The 19,518-nt window shown below is 38.1% G+C and overlaps 1 protein-coding gene across 2 annotated transcripts in view; it reads left to right on the top strand.

Moving 5' to 3' along the window:
* LOC150104544 (ras GTPase-activating protein-binding protein 2-like) overlaps positions 1-15,022 on the top strand; it is a 284,999-nt gene extending 269,977 nt beyond the window's left edge. For both annotated transcript variants that reach the window (XM_090395758.1, XM_090395757.1), the window contains one exon: positions 14,443-15,022. In XM_090395758.1, the coding sequence (XP_090251884.1) occupies positions 14,443-14,649 (207 nt within the window). In that variant the 3' untranslated portion in view covers positions 14,650-15,022. The remainder of the gene's footprint in view (positions 1-14,442) is intronic.
* Positions 15,023-19,518: the final 4,496 nt, after the last annotated feature.

The raw sequence follows: 19,518 nt of genomic DNA, 5'->3' as shown, positions 1-19,518 counted from the left end.
CTTACAGAGGTCATCACACTGCTGGCAACCACCCAGGTAATCACTTCATGGTCACTCTCACCAATTGGTGGGTGATTTCAACTTCAAAAAAACTAAAACCATGCTGGTAACAAGAAAAAAAAGGAAAATACCTGATATAAATATTATGATCAGAGGAAATACTTTAGATCAAATAGAGAGTTATATATATTTGGGTTAACTAATTACAGAGCATGGAAAGTGTGATATGGAAATATTAAGAAGAATAGAAATTGCTAGATCAACCTTCATTAGCATGAAAAACATTCTGACCTCAAGGGAAATTCACACAAAAACAAGAATTAAGCTGTCCAAATGCTGCGTATGGTCCGCACTGCCATATGGAGCAGAAACCTGGACAATATCAAAATATTGTGAAAATAAACTAAAAGCCTTTGAGATGTGGATCCTCAGAAGAATTCTTAGAGTCCCATGGACTACCAAAAAAAACTAATTTAGAAATATTAGAGATGATTGAGAAGATAGGAATGTGTTGAAAACCATTAAGAAAGGAAAATCACCAAATGTGGTCACATACTAAGGCATGAATCAATACAAAAAACACTTCTAGAAGGAATGATACAAGGAAAAAGAAGAAGAGGAAGACAAAGAACAGATTGGATGAGAAATATTAAGGACTGGACCTTTTTGTCCTATGAAGAATGCAAAAGGAAGCACAAAATTGTACATGATGGAAGCTCATGATAGTCAATCGCCTGAAAGGAGGTGACATCTGACAAGACAAGACAAGTATTGCTTGCACCCTCTGTAGTTGGCAGGATGTAGTCTACTGCATTTAGCTGGCTCTGTTTTTGATTTTTTGCAGGAAGCTATTGTGTAGTTACTCTGCATTTAAGGCAGTGGAAATTGGCCTTGCAGTAGCATCATGAGAGGCTGAATGTTTGACAATGGTGGCATTGTCCAGTTGATGTCTTGGTTCTGGATTTATAGCGAAGTGAGAAATTGGTAGATTATAGATTTGTCAGTAATGTTTCCTGATTGTCACTAGGACAGGAGGCATTGGCTGTCTATCTGCTCATAACATATTGGCTAACTTTAACAGTGTTTAGTCCACAGTTTTGGAGGTTTCTTGTGACTTCCTCAGTAATAACAGATTCGCTTATACCACATAGCACCACCTTGAAGTTCTTTTTCACTTTTTAAAGTAAACATGTGGTAATGGATGTTTTTACATCTAAAAGTTTAATGAGGGCACCGAAGTTGGCTACTGTTTCTGCCTTTATTTGGATGCTCTTGTCCCTGTTTCTGAGTTTTGTAAAATTATTTTATAGTTTTTGAGGGCTGCAGCCACTTCCATCCATTGTTCCTTGGCTTGCAGAATAACAGGAGGAATCCTTTCCTTATTATTTGCCTTTCCTTAGGTGCAGAAGAAAGTGATTTTTAATCGGTGAATAGTCTGCTTTTTTCCCCGTTTTTCTACGTTTTTGAGTGCTAAATTGTTTCTCTGAATACGAGTGTACTTCAGTGGTTGTTTTTTGGAAGTTAGTTGCTGTCGCGATATAATATATTTTGGTACCGTCGGAATCGAACGCGTAACGGTGGAAGACAAAACGAAGCTAAGTTACTGTATTTAGTTATATTTCATTTTATTTAATTATATTTAGTACTTAAATGTTCTGATGTTTGTACTTTTTTTCCTCTTATTTATTAATTGAATAATTATTAAAGATTAGGGTATAATTTGACAAAACACGTCACAGATAAGTAATGGCACCTGTGCGAAGGAAAATGGCGGTCAGTAATGAAGGTTCGCCATCATTATCAAAGAACGGTAGCATAAAAGAAATGAGTCAGTGTACTAGCTGTGAAATGTACGCTTTGCGGAGTGCGGTCGGAGTGTGGTTAGATGATAATAAAGGATTGAATGTGTGTAGAAAATGTAGGGAGAATGCGGAATTGAAGTGTATATCGGATCGTGAGTGTGATATTTTTGTCAACCTTCAGAATGAAGGAAACAGGGATATGACAAGAAACGGCAAGGTTGTACATGAAAATTGTGAGAGTGTGAATGTAGAAAGTGTGAATGATAGTATAAATGGTTTCTCAGAGAACAAAAAAGACGAGATAGATCCATTGAGTGAGATCGCGTTGTTGAATAGTGCGATAGAAAGAGCAAAACAGCAGCTAGAGTGCATGAACAAAAGTAGACTGAATGAACCAACCAATAATAAAAGGTATGACAGGAAAAATAGACGTATGAATGTGAACATGAACAAAATGAAGGATAGAGTGCTGTATGAAGACTCGTTAGTACGAGGTGTGTTAGTAGAGGATTTGACAAAATCGTACCAACCTGGTGCGACCATAAAGGACGTAACTGCGTCTATTAGAGAGCAAAAGGAAAGGGTGAAAGAAATGATTGTTGTGGCAGGTACGAATGATTTGAAAGGAGATAAAATGGAAATGATAGAAGACCTGAATGAATTGTTTGAGGAAGCAAAAGAAAAGAGTGAGAGAGTTAGAATGATTAGTCTTTTGCCACGGTATGACAGTGAAATGTTTAAAAGGAGGGCTATAATTGCAAATGACTTTATGCGTGGGTTATGTATGACGAGTGGTGTGGAATTTGTGGATGTGTGGAGTGAGTTTGATGGGCGAAAGGATCTATATAAGATGGATGGCTTGCATTTGAATGGTTACGGTGTAAGAAGACTTGAGAAAGTGTTGCTGAATGTAGTGGATGTGCAAATTCAGGGAAACTAGATTTGTTAAGGGGGGGGGAGTAGAGATTCAGTCCTTATGGAGGCAGTTGAATGTAAGAATGAATATGATATGCCAGAGCAAATAAGGACAACAAATCTGAGTGGGATAGTTAATATAAGGCATCAAGGTAGGGTTGGGGCTAATGGGGGTCTTAAATTCATGTACACTAATACTAGGAGTATTAGGAACAAGAAGGAAGAGTTTTTGGCCATGGTTGGCACTTCCAGACCACAGGTTATAGGTATTAGTGAAACATGGCTGACTGTAGATGATATAACTAGTGGGATTGAATGTGATGGGTATAGTGTGTTCAGGAATGACAGAGAGAATAAAATAGGGGGAGGAGTATTGTTGATGATAGCTGATGAGCTCCAGCCAAGGAGAATAGAAGTTGAATTGCAGGATAGAGAAAAGAGCACATTTGAGGCCATTTGGTGTGAGATTGTGGCTAGCAGAACTAAATATACAATTGGGTGCTGCTATAGACCAGGTGATGGAAAAGATGGTGGTGACAGTATGCACAAGCAAATAGAAGAAATGGGTGGAAGGAGGGTGATTATTATGGGAGATTTCAACTATGGTCGCATTGATTGGAGTGTGGAGAGGACACACGGGAGGAAGGAACTGGATTTTATGCGGTTATTAAGGGATAACTATCTGCGACAGCATGTAATGGAAAATACTAGGGGTCAGAGAGTGCTTGACCTAGTAATTACATCTGAGGATTTGGCTGTAACAAATATGACCACATTGCCACCAATCGGTGAGAGTGATCATAGGGTCTTAACTTGGGAGGTGGCTAAAGGTGTAGAATTTTCAATTAAGACAGGGTACATGTGGAATTATCGGGCTGGAAAGTATGACAAGCTTAGGAGTTTGATTGGTTCAGTGCCATGGCATGTACAACTGCAAGGACTAGAAGTTGATAGTGCATGGGAGGTAGTTAAGAAGTGCTTGCATGAAGCAATGGCTGACTGTATACCTAGAGTCCGAATAATAAATCAAGTAGGGGTTAAATGGATGAATAACACCATTAAGCTTGAGTTGCAAAAAAAGAAACAACTATGGAGGGAATTTAAGGAGAAGGGTGACCGGCAGGCACATGAACGGTATAAAGCACAGGCCAGAAAGGTGACGAGTGTGGTAAGAAAAGCAAAAAAGGATTACGAAAGAACATTGGCCATGCAGGCTAAAGAGAATCCTAAACAGTTTTTTAGATATGTAGGAAGTAAAAGGAAAAATGTACATGGCAGATTGATTTTAAAGAATGCCGATGGTAGGGAGGTAACTGAATCAGTTGAGATAGTTGAGTTACTGAGTGAGCACTTTGCAAAAGTATATCATCCAGGTGGTGACATTGCAGAAACGAATAAACCAGTAGATTATATGGGAATTGTGGTTAATGAAGTGGAGGTGAGTAGTCTATTGCATAACCTCAATGTCAATACATCTGTGGGATTGGATGGTATACCAGCTCGTGTTGTACGAGAAGCAGCTAAAGAATTGTCAGTACCCTTGACCATTTTGTTTAATTTGAGTCTCGGGTCTGGGTTAGTCCCGAGCGGGTGGAAAGAGGGGAAAATAGTTCCACTGCATAAAGGTGGTTCCAAGACTGCTGTAGTAAATTACCGACCGATTAGCATATCAGGAATCATTGTCAAGGTCTTAGAGAAAATAGTCAAGAGGAAAATACAAGATTGGATAGAAGAAAATGGGATACTGTATCGGGGACAGCATGGTTTTGTGAAGGGTAGGTCATGCCTCAGTAACTTGCTCACGTATTATAACACAGTGACGGCTGAACTGGATAAGGGTAATGGGTTTACGGTGATTCTACTGGACCTTGCCAAGGCCTTTGACAGGATTCCACATGGAATTCTAATCAGTAAATTGCAGCATATGGGAATGGACATAGGGTTGGTGAGATGGATAGGAGGGTGGTTGACGGAGAGATATCAGAGAGTGGTTTACTCGGGAGTAGAGTCCACAAGACGGCCTGTGACTAGTGGTGTGCCAAAGGATCTGTTCTTGGACCACTGCTGTTTAATTTGTTCATAAATGATATAGGAAATGATCTGAGAGGAACAGTTCATTTGTTTGCGGATGATGCGAAGTTGGGTAGGGCAATAGTGAATGCAGATGACGTCAAAATTTTGCAGGATGATTTGGATAGATTGGAGGTCTGGGCTAAGGAGAATGGATGTCAGTTTAATGTGGCAAAATGTAAGGTTATGCATTTTGGGGTGAAAAGATTGGCGGCAGTTTACTGCATTGGTGGAACCGTGCTCCAGGAAATTGATGAGGCACGAGATTTAGGAGTGTTGGTAGATAAGGAATTGAAATTTAGGGGACACATTGCAAAAGTGACCAAAACAGCTCATCAAATCACTTGGTTGCTGAAGAATACGATGACAAGCAGAGACAAGCAGGTTATTGTTCCTCTGTATCGAGCCTTGATAAGACCCCATCTAGACTACTGTGCTCAGATTTGGTCACCTAGGTTTCTTCTTGATGGGGAGGAGGAGGTGGAGAGGATCCAGAGGCGAGTGACCAAGATGATAGCAGGTCTGTGGAATGAACCGTATGAGAACAGGTTGAGGATTTGTGGGTTGCAAAAATTGGTTGATAGGCGGAGGAGGGGAGATATGATTGAGACATTCAAATTACTGAAGGGTTTCTATGAAATTAATTCAGAAGATATTTTTGAGAACAGGGCTGGTTTTGGGAGGACTAGGGGACATCCATGGAAACTGGGCAAAAGTGTGGTTAGTAAAGGTGTTAGAGCTGGGTTCTTTACTTTTAGAGTAGTGAATGAGTGGAATGCGCTCCCTGAGTCTGTGGTGGATGCTGTGACAGTGAATGAGTTTAAGGCGAGGTATGATAGATACTGTATGAATGTCAAATAGTTGTGATGAATATGATTTGGGGCCTCCCTCGATGAGTCCAATGACTCCCTGGAGTTGCCCGTAATAATAGTAATAATAATAGTAATAATTATTATTACTATTATTATTACTACCCCAAGCCCTCATGGAGTCAAAGACCTCATCTGGAATGTCCTTTTATCACACACACAGTTCATGATACTGTGTCTTAAACACACTCAAACTCCTTGCACACACCACACTCTCAGGTAAGGCATTCCAATCATTTACAACTCTACACAAAAAAACCTGCCTCTCACACCCTCTTTATACAATTTCCAGGGATGACCTCTGCTTTTCCCTGATCTCCCACTATTTTCTGTAGAACTTCTCCAGCATTGATCCTATAAGAACCCCTTACCAACTTGTAGGTCTCTATCATATCTCTTCTCTTCCTCCTGTCCACCAGACTCTGAAAATTACATCTTCTCAATCTTTTCTCATACTCGACATTCCAGAGGTCCGAAACTACCTTAGTCAGTCGCCTTTGGACCTTTTCCAACATCTCTTCATCCTTCTGAAAACCAGGTGACCAAATCTGGGCACAATAGTCCATGTGCGGCCTAATCAAAGCCTTATGCAACGGAACAAGAATCTCCCTACTTCTACACGTCAGTGTCCTCCGCATCATTCCCAGAAGCCTTTGTGTTGTCTTCACAATTTTGGCTATGTGTCCCCTAAATTTTAGATCCTTATCCACTATCACCCCCAGATCTCTTATTTCCTCCACCTCCAACAATATATCCTCACCAAGCATAAATTCTGCATCCCATTTTGTTTTCCAAATTTTAAAACTTTACATTTTGCAACATTGAACTCACATCCCCATTTCTGTGCCAAATCACTCAATTTATTCAAGTCTTCTTGTAAGGCCACAACATCTTCACTACTCTTCATGGTTCGTCCCAACTTTGCATCATCTCCAAACAACTGAATATCTCCATCCAAATCTTCACCAATATCATTAATATACAAGTTAAACAGTAATGGCCCTAAAACAGACCCCTGAGGCACTCCACTAGTGACTTTCCTTTTCCTGGATATCGCTCCACCATACACAACTTATTGATACCTATCAGATAGCCAGTCTCCAATCCAATGCACTAATCTAATATCCAACTCCTTCTGCTCTAGTTTGACAGTCAACTCTTCATGAGGTACTCTATCAAAAGCCTTCACGAAATCCAAGTATATCACTGTGTATCCTTCTCCTCTGTCCAAGGAAGCAGTCACTTTATTGTAATAAATAAGTAGATTACTAAAACATGACCTTCCTTTAGCAAATCCATGCTGTTCATCAAAGATAATACCATTGTTGTCAACCCAATTCTAGATCCTAGTTCTCACAAGCTTCTCCAACAACTTAACCACAACACACACAGATAGGCCTATAGTTTGATGCTTGAGTTCGATCACTTCCTTTATGAAGTGGGCACAATCTTGCATTCCTTCCACTCCTTAGGAACTTGACCGAGTGAAAGACTCATATTAAAAAAAATACATCTAGGTAGGTTTCAACTCCCTGGCACATTCCTTCAGAATATGTGGTGATATATTATCTAGTCCAACAGCCTTATTAATATCTAGTTTACTCAACTTCCTATACACCCCTTGCTCACTTATAGTCAGTCTCTCCTCCCCATCATCAACTGCTCTCAATCTCTCCACGAAGTCACATTCACAAGATTGAAAGGTCTTTATGAACTGCTCATTAAGTATCTCCACCACACATTCCGCAACAGCTGTCTTTATACCATTTTCTCCAGTCAATGTCATCCTTCCATAATCATTCTTTCCTTTGCTGGCTACATATCGAAAGAACTCCTTAGGATTCTATTTGGCTTTATTAGCTAACTGCTGTTCATACCTCTCTTTAGCTACCTTCACCAACCAAGTCACCCTCCTTGCCTGGTCTTTTTAGACCTCATGGAATTGGTTATTTCCATTTCTCTTATGCTGCCTCCACAATGCCTTTTTTTCTCTGTATCACATGCTTAATCTCTTTATTCATCCATCTCACACCTATCTTATTTAACCTTCTCACCCTTGGAATGCATTTAGATATTGCATCTACTAGACAGTTTTTGAAAATCCCCCAAGCTGCATTGATCTCTTTTCCAGCTAATTCCTCAATTCCATGCTACACCTGCAAGCTGTCTCTTGAGCTCTTCATAATCACCCTCCCCCCTTGTAGTTCCACATATACCCTTTTCTTACAGAGGTCCTCACACTGCTGGCAACCACCCATGTAATCACCTCATGGTCACTCTCATCAGTTGGTGGATGATTTGACACCTCGTTTATAATTACATCCTCTGATGAGATGACCAAATCCAAGACCCTCAATCTCGTCGTGTGCCCTCTTACATACTGTCTGAGATAGTAATTCCTCAAAAACTTATTTTCTTTACTTCGAGTTGCTATCTCATCATTCCAGTTTATATTGCCATAATTAAAATCACCCATAAGGATCACCCTTTTCTTATCTGATTCTTCCCTTGGTTCATTTCTGCTTCCTTCCATGCGGGAAGGGAGGGGTTTCCAGTTTCCTTTAATGTTGGTTCCTTGCGTCATTTTTTTCTTTTGACTTCACAGAATCCATCCTGTTCCTCACTTGTTTTCCTGGGTTAATAAGCCAGATTATCAGTGCAAAGTCTGGGACTGGTCTGTTGTTGATGACCGGATTGATTGTTGGTCGTTTTAGCTCAGCCTACAGTTGATTGGGCCGTTTTGTTTTCAAGAATTCATGAAAACTTCTGAATTGTGTAAACGCTTGCTTGATCTCTTGGCTTTCCCACTGGGATTCTCTATTTAAAGTTTATAAAACAATCATAAATTCTAAGTTAGGAGAAGAAATAAAATAAAGAAAGGGAATTAGTCTATCAACTAGCAGGTACTTACCTCTGAAGTAGACTTGAACGAAAACTCACAGTCTCAATGAGTCACAAAAATAAAATCAGATCAGATAAGAATTTATAGAAAATACATCAGCTAACTCACCTTCAGATGAAAACAACTTATTATTATTATTATTATCATGGGCAACTCCAAGCAGTCGTTAGACGCATCGAGGGAGGCCCTAACATCATGTCAAGAACAACTATTCGACATTCATCATGTTGGAGGCTTAATGGATTTTTTACAACACTCAAAAAGAATTAAAATAGAATTTAATACTTCCTATATTTCGTCCTAGTCACTAGGACATCTACAGGGATTACAAAAACAATTAATGTAACATATACACAAATAACAAACAATACTAAGCCCAACCACGTGGGTGACACTAAAGTCCTATATAGGTAGAGCGCCCTCTAAGGGCAGTAGTAGGTGGCCTGGAATGTAAGGTGGGAACTCTGGTGATGAGTGTTTCCCAAATCTTCGGAAGCTTAATGCAACCGTATTTATTGAGATTTGGTTGGTTTTTGAGAGCTGCTGCTGCTTCTAAAAAAAGTCTCTCTTTCTTGAATTTGCTGTGGTGGAGCATGGTGGTTTTCTTCCATGATACCCTGTGGGTGGTGTCCAAAAGATGGTCAGCCAAGCCTGAATGGCCATAGTTGTGTTTGAAGATGTAAGACTTGTGTTCCGCTAGACGGATGGATGCTGATCTGCCTGTCTGTCCAAATGTGATCAGCATCCATCCATCTAGAGGAACACAAGTCTTACATCTTCAAACACAACTAAGGCCATTCAGGCTTGGCTGACCATGTTTTGGACACCACCCACAGGGTATCATGGAAGAAAACTACCATGCTCCACCACAGCAAATTCAAGAAAGAGAGACTTTTCTTAGAAGCAGCAGCAGCTCTCAAAAACCAACCAAATCTCAATAAATACGGTTGCATTAAGCTTCTGAAGATTTGGGAAACACTCATCACCAGAGTTCCCACCTTACATTTCAGGCCACCTACTACTGCCCTTAGAGGGCGCTCTACCTAGATAGGACTTTAGTGTCACCCACGTGGTTGGGCTTAGTATTGTTTGTTATTTGTGTATATGTTACATTAATTGTTTTTGTAATCCCCGTAGATGTCCTAGTGACTAGGACGAAATATAGGAAGTATTAAATTCTATTTTAATTCTTTTTGAGTGTTGTAAAAAATCCATTAAGCCTCCAACATGATGTCCTCACAGCACTTAAGCGTCTACACACGTATTCGACATTCGCACAGTATCTATCATTCCTCGCCTTGAACTCATTCACAGTCATGGCATCCACAACAGACTCTGGCAGCTTATTCCACTCATTCACCACTCTCCAAGTAAAAAACCTAGCTCTAACACCCTTGCTAACCACATTCTTGCCCAGCTTCCATGTATGGCCCTAGTCCTCCCACCACCAGTCCTGTTCTCAAAAATATCTTCTGAATTAATCTTATAGAAACCCTTCATTAATTTGAATGTCTCAATCATATCACTCCTTTTCCACCTATCAACCAATGCAACCCACAAATCTTCAACCTGTTCTCATAAGGTTCATTCCATAGACCTGCTATCATCTTGGTCACTTGTCTCTGGATCCTCTCCACCTCCTCTCCATCAAGAAAAAACCCTGGTGCCCATATCTGGGCACAGTAGACTAGTCGGGATCTTATCAAGGCTCGATACAGAGGAACAATAACCTGTCTCTGCTTGTTAAAGTATTTTTCAGCAACCAAGTGATTTGATGATCTGATTTAGCCACTTTTGCGATGTGCCTCCTTAAACTTCAACTCACTATCCACCAACACTCCCAAATCCCTGGCCTCGTCAATCTCCTGGAGTACGGTTCCACCAATGTGATATACTGCTGCTAATTTTTTCACCCCAAAATGCATAACCTTACACTTTGCCACATTAAATTGCCATCCATTCTCCTTAGCCCGGTCCTCCAAACTATCCAAATCGTCCTGCAAAATTTTGAATTTCCTGTGCACTCACTATTTCTCTATCCAACTTTGCATCATCAGCAAACAAGTGAACACTTCTTCTCAGATCCTTTCCTATATCGTTAATGAACAAATTGAACAGTAGTGGTCCATGAACAGAACCCTGCAGCACACCACTAGTCACAGGCCATCTTTTGGACTCTACTCCTGAATAAACCACTCTCTGATATCTCTCCATCAACCACCTTCCTATCCATCTCACCAGCCCTATATCCGTCCCGAAATGCTGCAGTTTACTGATCAGAATTGCATGTGGTATCCTGTCAAAGACCTTAGCAAGGTCCAGTAGAATCACTGTAAGCCATCCATTACCTTTATCCAGTTCAGCCATCACTGTGTTATAAAACGTGAGCAAGTTACTGAGGCATGATCTACCCTTCACAAAACCATGCTGTCCCCCCCATACAGTTTCCCATTTTCATCTATCCAATCCTGTATTTTCCTCTTGACTATTTTCTCCAAAACCTTGACGATTCCTGATATGCTGATGAGTCGGTAATTTACAACAGCAGTCTTCAAACCTCCTTTATGCAGTGGAACTATTTTCCCCTCTTTCCACCCCCTCGGGACTAACCCAGACCCGAGACTCAAATTAAACAACATGGTCAAGGGCACCGACAATTCTTTTGCTGCTTCACGTACGACACAAGCTGGTATACCATCCAATCCCACAGATGTATTGATGTTGAGGTTTTGTAATAGACTATTCACCCCCCCCCCCACTTCATTCACCACAATTCCTGTATAAGCTATTGGTTCATCAATTCCTGCAATGTCACCACCTGGATGATATACTCTTGCAAAGTGCTCACTCAGTATTTCCACTATATCAACTGATTCGATTACCTCCCTATCATCAGCATTCTTTAAAATCATTCTGCCATATACATTTTTTCTTTTACTTGCAAGATATCGAAAAAACTGTTTGGGATTCTCTTTAGCCTGCATGGCTAATGTTCTTTCATAATTTGCTTTTGCTTTTCTTACCACACTCGTTACCCTTCTGGCCTATGCTTTATACCTTCCATGTGCATGCTGGTCACCTTTCTCCTTAAATTCCTTCCACAGTTGTTTCTTTTTTTGCAGCTCAAGCATAATGGTGTTATTCATCCATTTAATCCCTACTCGATTTATTATTCGGACTCTAGGTATACAGTCAGCCATTGCCTCCTGCAGACTCTTCTTAACTGTCTCCCATGCACTATCATCATCCAGTCCTTGCAGTTTTACATGCCATGGCACTGAACCAATCAAACTCTTAAGCTTGTCATACTTGCCAGCCCGATAATACCACATGTACCCTGTCTTAATTGTAAATTCCACAACTTTAGCCACCTCCCAAGTCAAGACCCTATGATCACTCTCACCATTTGGTGGCAACATGGTCATGTTCGTTACAGCCAAATTCTCAGATGCAATTACTAGGTCAAGCACTCTCTGACCCCTAGTATTTTCCATTACATGCTGTCGCAAATAGTTATTCCTTAATAACTGCATAAAATCCAATTCCTTCCTCGCAAGTGTTCTCTCCTCCTTCCAATCAATGTTACTATAGTTGAAATCTCCCATAATAACTACCCTCCTTCCACTCATTTCTTCTATTTGCTTATGCATACTATCTCCACAATCTATTCCATCACCTGGTCTATATGAACTTTTATGAAGATCCATCATGCTCTAGACAAAATTTGAACACAGGTCTTTCCACCCAACTGACATCACCGATACAGACTGAGCAACAGAGACTCTGTACATGAAGGAGCAATTAAACATGAGAAATTTTCGCTGTATGGATGTATATAATACTTTAATAAATAAGTAACAATAGATTTGACAGTAACTAACAATAACTGATTGCCATTTTTGGGGTGTGGGAATTCATACAGAAACACTAAACTAAATATAAGCTTTATTTTTTATGATATTCTCTTGAATATAAAGAAGTTAAGATGTTATATGATCTATTGATGTAGCAATTGAAGACTTTGCAGGAAGAAGTAGGCAGTTCCAATTTTATCAACTTTTGGAAATTAATAAATACTATTCCAAAAAATATTTGACTGTTATTTAAAAATTTTGCCAGCATATAATATTCATACACATGAATACATGTTTGAGCAATATTATTAGGGTAAAATCCTTTTTCCTCAGGGCTGGATGAAGTTTTTAAATTATTATTATTATTATTATTATTATTATTATTATTATTATGTGACACCTCCAGGGAGTCCAAAGACTCATCAAGGGAGGGCTTACTCTATAACTCCCTGTCTCCACTACTCAATCCACCAACTACACGAACCGCAACTACACCAACGTCATCTTACCATGCACTGCCAACATCTTTTCTACACAATTCATCAACTCAATGTATTGATGATAGTTGACTATGGAGTTTTTAATAATTACCCACTTTATACTTCCACATATAAACCTTGTTTATAACTTTTTACTGTTTGACTACCTTGCAAGACAATACCTCATGTTTACTTTCACCAATAGGTGGCAGTGTTGATACCTCATTCACAACCACATCCTGTCATTATATTACCAAATCCAATACTTGAAAACCTAGTGTTTAATCCATCATATGCTGCTTAAGATAGATAGTCATCCTGCAGAAACTCAACAAATTCACTCTCCTTGTTACTATATACTATCTCTTCTTTCCAATCTACAGTCCTATAATTAAAATCTCCCATTAGGGTCACCTTCCTTTTACTACTTTTACTACCCAACTAATTTCACAATTAATACTCTCCACATTCCCTGGCCTATAGCATCATCCTATTAGATATACTATTTTACTGATCTAAACTTCACACCAAACAACTTCAAAATCTTCACACATACTACTCTTTTCCACTTTGACTATTGAATGACACAATTCCTCTGCTACCATTAACAATACTCTCCCCCGCCTCCTCTCTTCATCTGTTGTCCCCTTTTTTGCATCAAATTGCACTAAAAAATGCTAATCTAAGGTAAATAATTAAAATAAGTAACACAGTGTTGTTACAAAACTATTTATTACTGCATGGGAATATATAAGAAAATATCAAACAGCACACAGTTTTATGAAAATTACAATGAAATATTTACAAGAAGTCATGAATACTGGTTGGAAAGTTGTAGGGTGCAAGTGCTCATTGTAAATTTAATGGAATAAATACAGCACATATAAATAATTAAACACTAGTTAAATCAATCCTATATTATGTCTCAGTCAATGAGGCATCATCAGGGAAACAACATTAAAATTGCAAAAACACACACAAAAATGCACAAAATAGTAAGTGGAAAAATTAGACTGAAAGCATCAAGTCCTATGAGGGCTGCACACAATATGAAGTTTTGTTTTTCATTTCTTAAGAAAAAATTGTGACTTTCTTTTGTTATTAATATTGACTGAGCGATGGTTGCTATAAATAGTAGTCATCATATTAGTGACAACACCAATATATATTAAAAATATATATATAAAAAATTAATGCTTTAAATGTCAATTTTGCAATGCTAAGCTGTTGTGGGCCATTTCCAATTAATTTAAGAAGAGAAACAGTTTACTGAGTCCACCTGGAACAGATCTTATTTATCAGAGCGTGGAAAATCCATAATACTGTCAGTGATAAACATTATTAATTTTTAATGTTAGTTTCAAGATGAGTCCTTCATGACACCTTCTTCCGCTAAATACTGTATAGCAAACAAAAATATTTAGCATTTCAGTATTATGAAGGACTTCTTATTTATCCTGCATGATTAACAATATTAAATATAGCAAAATTATTTCTTATATTTTAGGTAACCACTTAACAGTCTATTAAAAATTAAACTATATCTTTTAGACATTGTCTTTAAAAAACCGGCGTTTAAATGTGGAGCTGAAAAAACCAAAGGAGACAAGAGAACTAAGCAGAAATGAGAATACTAGAAGAAACTTTGTAATGAGAAGATATAGATTTCCAAACAGAGAAGCTTCAAACAGAAGTTCTTATAATCAAGGTCAGATTATTAGTAGTTGGGAACAAGGTAGAAATGCCCCTGATCATTAACATAATCACTTACTGAAGACTGCTACTCATACAAGATGCTATTAAATGAATTCATCAATTTTCCAAAAAAAAAAAAAATCATCAACAGTTCACAAATCATTTAGCTAAAAAAAGTATTTTTTTTTTATTTTAGAAAACTGATATTTATTATATATTTGGCAACTTCATATTAGCATGATGTATGAATGTGTGTGTACGCACACATTATAATGATTTATTTAGATTTTCAGTATGTAATTAGTGTTGGATAATCTAACATTATATGTAATTTAGAAAATTTTATTTCTGTGGATGTTATTTTATTTTCTTTATATGATAAATATTTTAAGTTGAATTTTTTTAATAGATTTTCTCCAATATCTCAGATTCACAATTCAAATTTCACTAAACAGATGAAATTGAATCTTGAAAGATTCATTCATCATGATTCAAATTTCATTTCAAAAAGTGAATTTTATGTAAAAAGCAAGCTCAAAATAAAAGCTATTTTTCAGTTTGTTATTTAGTAAACTCCTGAACACTAATATGCAAGTGAAGGCTTAAGTTTTCACTTAAAACAATCACTAAATATTTAAAATTTTGTCCTCATGCTGGTGAATATATTAGCATAGCATAAAATATGTTAAGGTTATTAACATATTATTTTCTCTTTCATGGTGGTGCACTGAGTTCTCACCATAGCAGACGACAGAGACCTAGTCAAAGTCCCATAGCAGCAATTCTGATGGAAATTCATTATTCAATTATGACAAATAATTCCTTGTGTGAATGTATTAAAAAAATTATAACAGATGTGTAATTGTGACCTCAGACATTATTATTATTATTATTATTAACATCTGAGACTCATCATGGGAGGTACACACTATTGCACACAATGCTCATCCAACCATGCCTTAAAATGATTCAATGTGTCTACATTCACAACACACTCAAGCAATGCATTCCACTCACCAACCACTCTCCATGCAAAGAACCTTCTCCTCACTCCAACTTTATAGTTTCCAGAGATGGCCTCGTGTTCTACCCCCCTCCCTCCCATTTTATGAAAAATCTCTTCCATGTCAACCTGATAACAATCCATGACATATCTCCACTCCCCTCTTCCTCCTATTCATGAGGCTTTGCAATTTGCATTCCCTCAGTCTGTCCTCATACTCCACATTCCAAAGACCACTGACAACCTTTGTGAATCTTCTCTGGACTCTTTCCAACATATCCTCATCATTATGAAAACCTGGTAACCAGATCTGTGCAATAATCCATATGAAGCCTGATCAAGGCATTATAAAATAGCATCATAACCTCTTTGTTCCTGCATGTCAGGATCCTCTGCATCACTGCCATTAACTGATGTGTCTTCACAACTTGTGCAATGTGGCCCCTGAATTTCAGGTCCTTGTCTATCACCACTCCCAGATCTCTCATTTACTCTACCTTCTTTAAAGTTTCCCCACCAAGTGTATACTTTGCATCCTATCATTGCTTGCCAAATTTCAAAACCCTTACACTTTGCAACATTGAATTGACAGTTCCACTTACCTGCCCATTCATGCAATCTATTCAAGTCCTCCTGCAAGGCCATAACATCTGCTTGAATCTGCATTGCTCTCCCCAGTTTTGCATCATCTGCAAACAGCTGCATACACTAGTTAAACCCATCCCAATATCATTTACATACAAACTTAACAACAATGGTCCCCAAACTGACCACTGCAGTAGAACACTAGCGACCTTTCTCTTTCGGGATACTGCACCCCAAAATACAACTTTCCGATACCTATCTGACAGCCAGTAAATGATCCAACTCAGAAGTCTGTTATCCAATCCTATATGTTTCAATTTATTTAAGTTTTTTGTGTGGCAGTCTATCAAAAGCTTTTGTAAAATCCAAGTGCACCACTTTATATGCATCTCCACTGTCCAAGGTATTTGTCGCTTTGTTATATCACTACCTTTATGCAGTGGAACAATTTTATCTTCTTTCCACTCCTTTGGAACCTGTGCTGTTGTAAGACTCTTATTAAGCAAACATGCCAATTCCCTCGAGCATTCCCTTAAAATGTGTGGGGATATGTTATCAATCCCATCGTCTTACTGACATCAAGGTTATTTCCTCAAACACCTCCTGCTCACTCAGAATTAAGCCATCCTCTACACTTAGGTTTCTTATGATTCTGCCCTGATCATGATGAAACACCCTTATGAATTGATCACTGAATACCTCAACAATGTCTTCTGCAGCAGTTACCATTCTACCATTTTCATCCATTGACATCATCTTACTAAGGAAAACAAAAGTGCAGTGTGAGCAGAAATTGGTAAATCAGGCAAGGAGAAACCCTAGAGAGTTTTTTACATATGTGGCAAGCAGAAGGAAGAATGTTTTTCCTTGCCTGATTTACCAATTTCTGCTCATACTGCACTTTTGTTTTCCTTACTAGCTGAGTTACTCTCCTGGCTTGTTCTTTATACTCTTCATGTGGCTGATTATCACCATTATTCATCTTGTACTGCCTCCAAAGTACCTTCTTCCAGATTTCATGCTTTAGTCCCTCATTCATCCATTTTACACCTACCTTATTCAGCCTTTTTGGCCTTCGAAATACATTCATGCATTGTTGCTGTTATGTATTTGTTTGTCATTTCCCAAGCAGCATTTATTTCCTTACTGCTCAATTCCTCATTCCATGCTATAGCTGCAAGCTATCTCCTTTATGGATATTCACTTAGCTTGTCATAATCACCAGCCTTATAATTCCACATATATCCTTTCCTCACAGAAGTCTGCATATAACTAGCCACAACCCAGGTGATCACTTCTTGATCACTTTCACCAACTGGAAGAAAATGTGAAACCCCACTCGAAATTGTATTCTCTGATGAAATTATCAGATCTATATAACTATCGATCTTCGCATGCCATCCTTTACATGCTGCCTGAGATAGTTATCTCTCAAGAAATTCATTTTCCTTATTCCCAAATGCTATTTCTTCATTCAATCTGTACCATCATAATTAAAATTGCCAATAATAATTACTCTTCCTTTGTTCACTAATCCAAGTTGTTCATATGTTTCTTCATCACCACCCTCCACATTTCATGGCCTATAGCAACATCCAACGAAATATGTCTTCCTGTCAGCTTCTATGTTACACCACACTGCCTCATAACCAGGCTATTTCCCTCTTTCATGTCTACCTTATAAGGACTTAATTCCCCTGCTATCATCAGCGGCACCCCCCCCCCTTCCTTCTTGTCCTTTCAGTCCTCACATATCTTTCAATTTCTACATGGACAAATGAAAGATGTGCGCTTTGCAATACTCCTTTTGGATGAAAATAACATACCTAAAAGAAAATTATGGGATCCAATGAGTGACAACTTCAAAGATTACAGGATTTCACTTGTGTATTTTATTAGAAAAATAAACTTCTACATGTTTTTGCTATATTATCATTAATAGTTGCTTCAGGAAGTTAACAAGATTGGTTGAATAAAAGATTAGTAAAATAAACTGCTAACAACAGATTATTAACAAATTATTTTTGAAAGCTGCATTGTAGTGTGGAGTTACCCATATGAATTGTCATCTAGCATAATGGAGGTTTGGATATGTTAGTGGGCACAATCAACTTCCAAATGTCATGTAGGGTGAGAGCCTTGAGAGCATATGACTTCAGGCGATTCCTGAAGGTTCTTAATGGGATGATGTTGTCTAATAAGGCAGAGGTGGATGATCAGTTCATTTCCAGGAATTCTGTAAAGTGGGAATTGATATCAGTTTTATCTTTCCTTTTATATTCAGTGTCAAACTCAGATGTTCATTTTTCCAGATTCATGAGACTAGTACCTCATGATAGTACACACAATTTTTCAGATTAAAAAAATTTAAATTTAAATATATAGATCCTTGTTATATTTGTTGACCTGGTCAGCCAGTGGAGCATACCCTGCTCTCCAACCACAAGGTTGTGGGGTCGAATCCCATGATGAACATGGATGTTTGCAAACATTTGTAGGTGGGAGATGAATTTCGTTACCTGGTGTGAGACCAACTCATTTACCTTGAAGTCTGAAAGCTTGAAAAAGTTCTACGTTTAATCTCTAGAGCATGGTTTATGTAAAAGTAAAAAACTTATGCATCCACAGTAATATCGTACTATAGCTATATAACCTTTCATGGGTGGAAGTCACATAAAAAAAATGTTTTATCGACTTCAAATAATCAAAATGTTTTGTCTGCTTTTCTTCAAGTAAAAATCTAGTCATGATATTTAAGACTGAATACATCATGTTCTTTTCTAAGTCTAATCCACAATATTTCTCATCTTCAAATATGCTGAAGAAATCTGACTAGGAACACTCAGGGAAATTCCTCTAATTCTCATTTTTAATTTTGTTTCATTTTTTATAGATGGGCATGAGGTCTACTTCAGCCCTTTCAGAATTTAACCACTACATAGGTATTCTGAATTATGCTGTGTAACCATGCAAATCTTTTATACCTCTGTATTTAAGCATTTTTCCCCACACATTTTCAAGTTACTAATGGCTTTTTTTTTTATACACAAAATAACCAATGAAGATGTCTTAAAATCCATTGGCAAAGCCAAGGATCTCATACAAACAATCAAGAATGAAAAACATCATATTTTGGCCACATTATGCGAAACAGCAAATATCAGCTTCTACAAACCATTTTGGTAGGAAGAATTGATAGCAAAGGAGCTAGAGGAAGAAAAAGAATATCTTGGTTTGACAACATCAAGACATGGACAGGAAAGAGCTGCATACAACTCCTCAAATCAATGCAAGAATGTAGTTTGTTTGCCAAGATGGTCGCAGACTTTCGATAGAAGATGGCA

Source organism: Typopeltis vanoorti, chromosome 7 (genome assembly GCF_054136105.1).
Source record: "Typopeltis vanoorti isolate ZY-2024b chromosome 7, IOZ_Tvanoo_1.0, whole genome shotgun sequence".
NCBI classification, from domain to species: Eukaryota; Metazoa; Arthropoda; class Arachnida; order Uropygi; family Thelyphonidae; genus Typopeltis; species Typopeltis vanoorti.
This window is presented reverse-complemented; position numbering and strand designations above follow the sequence as displayed.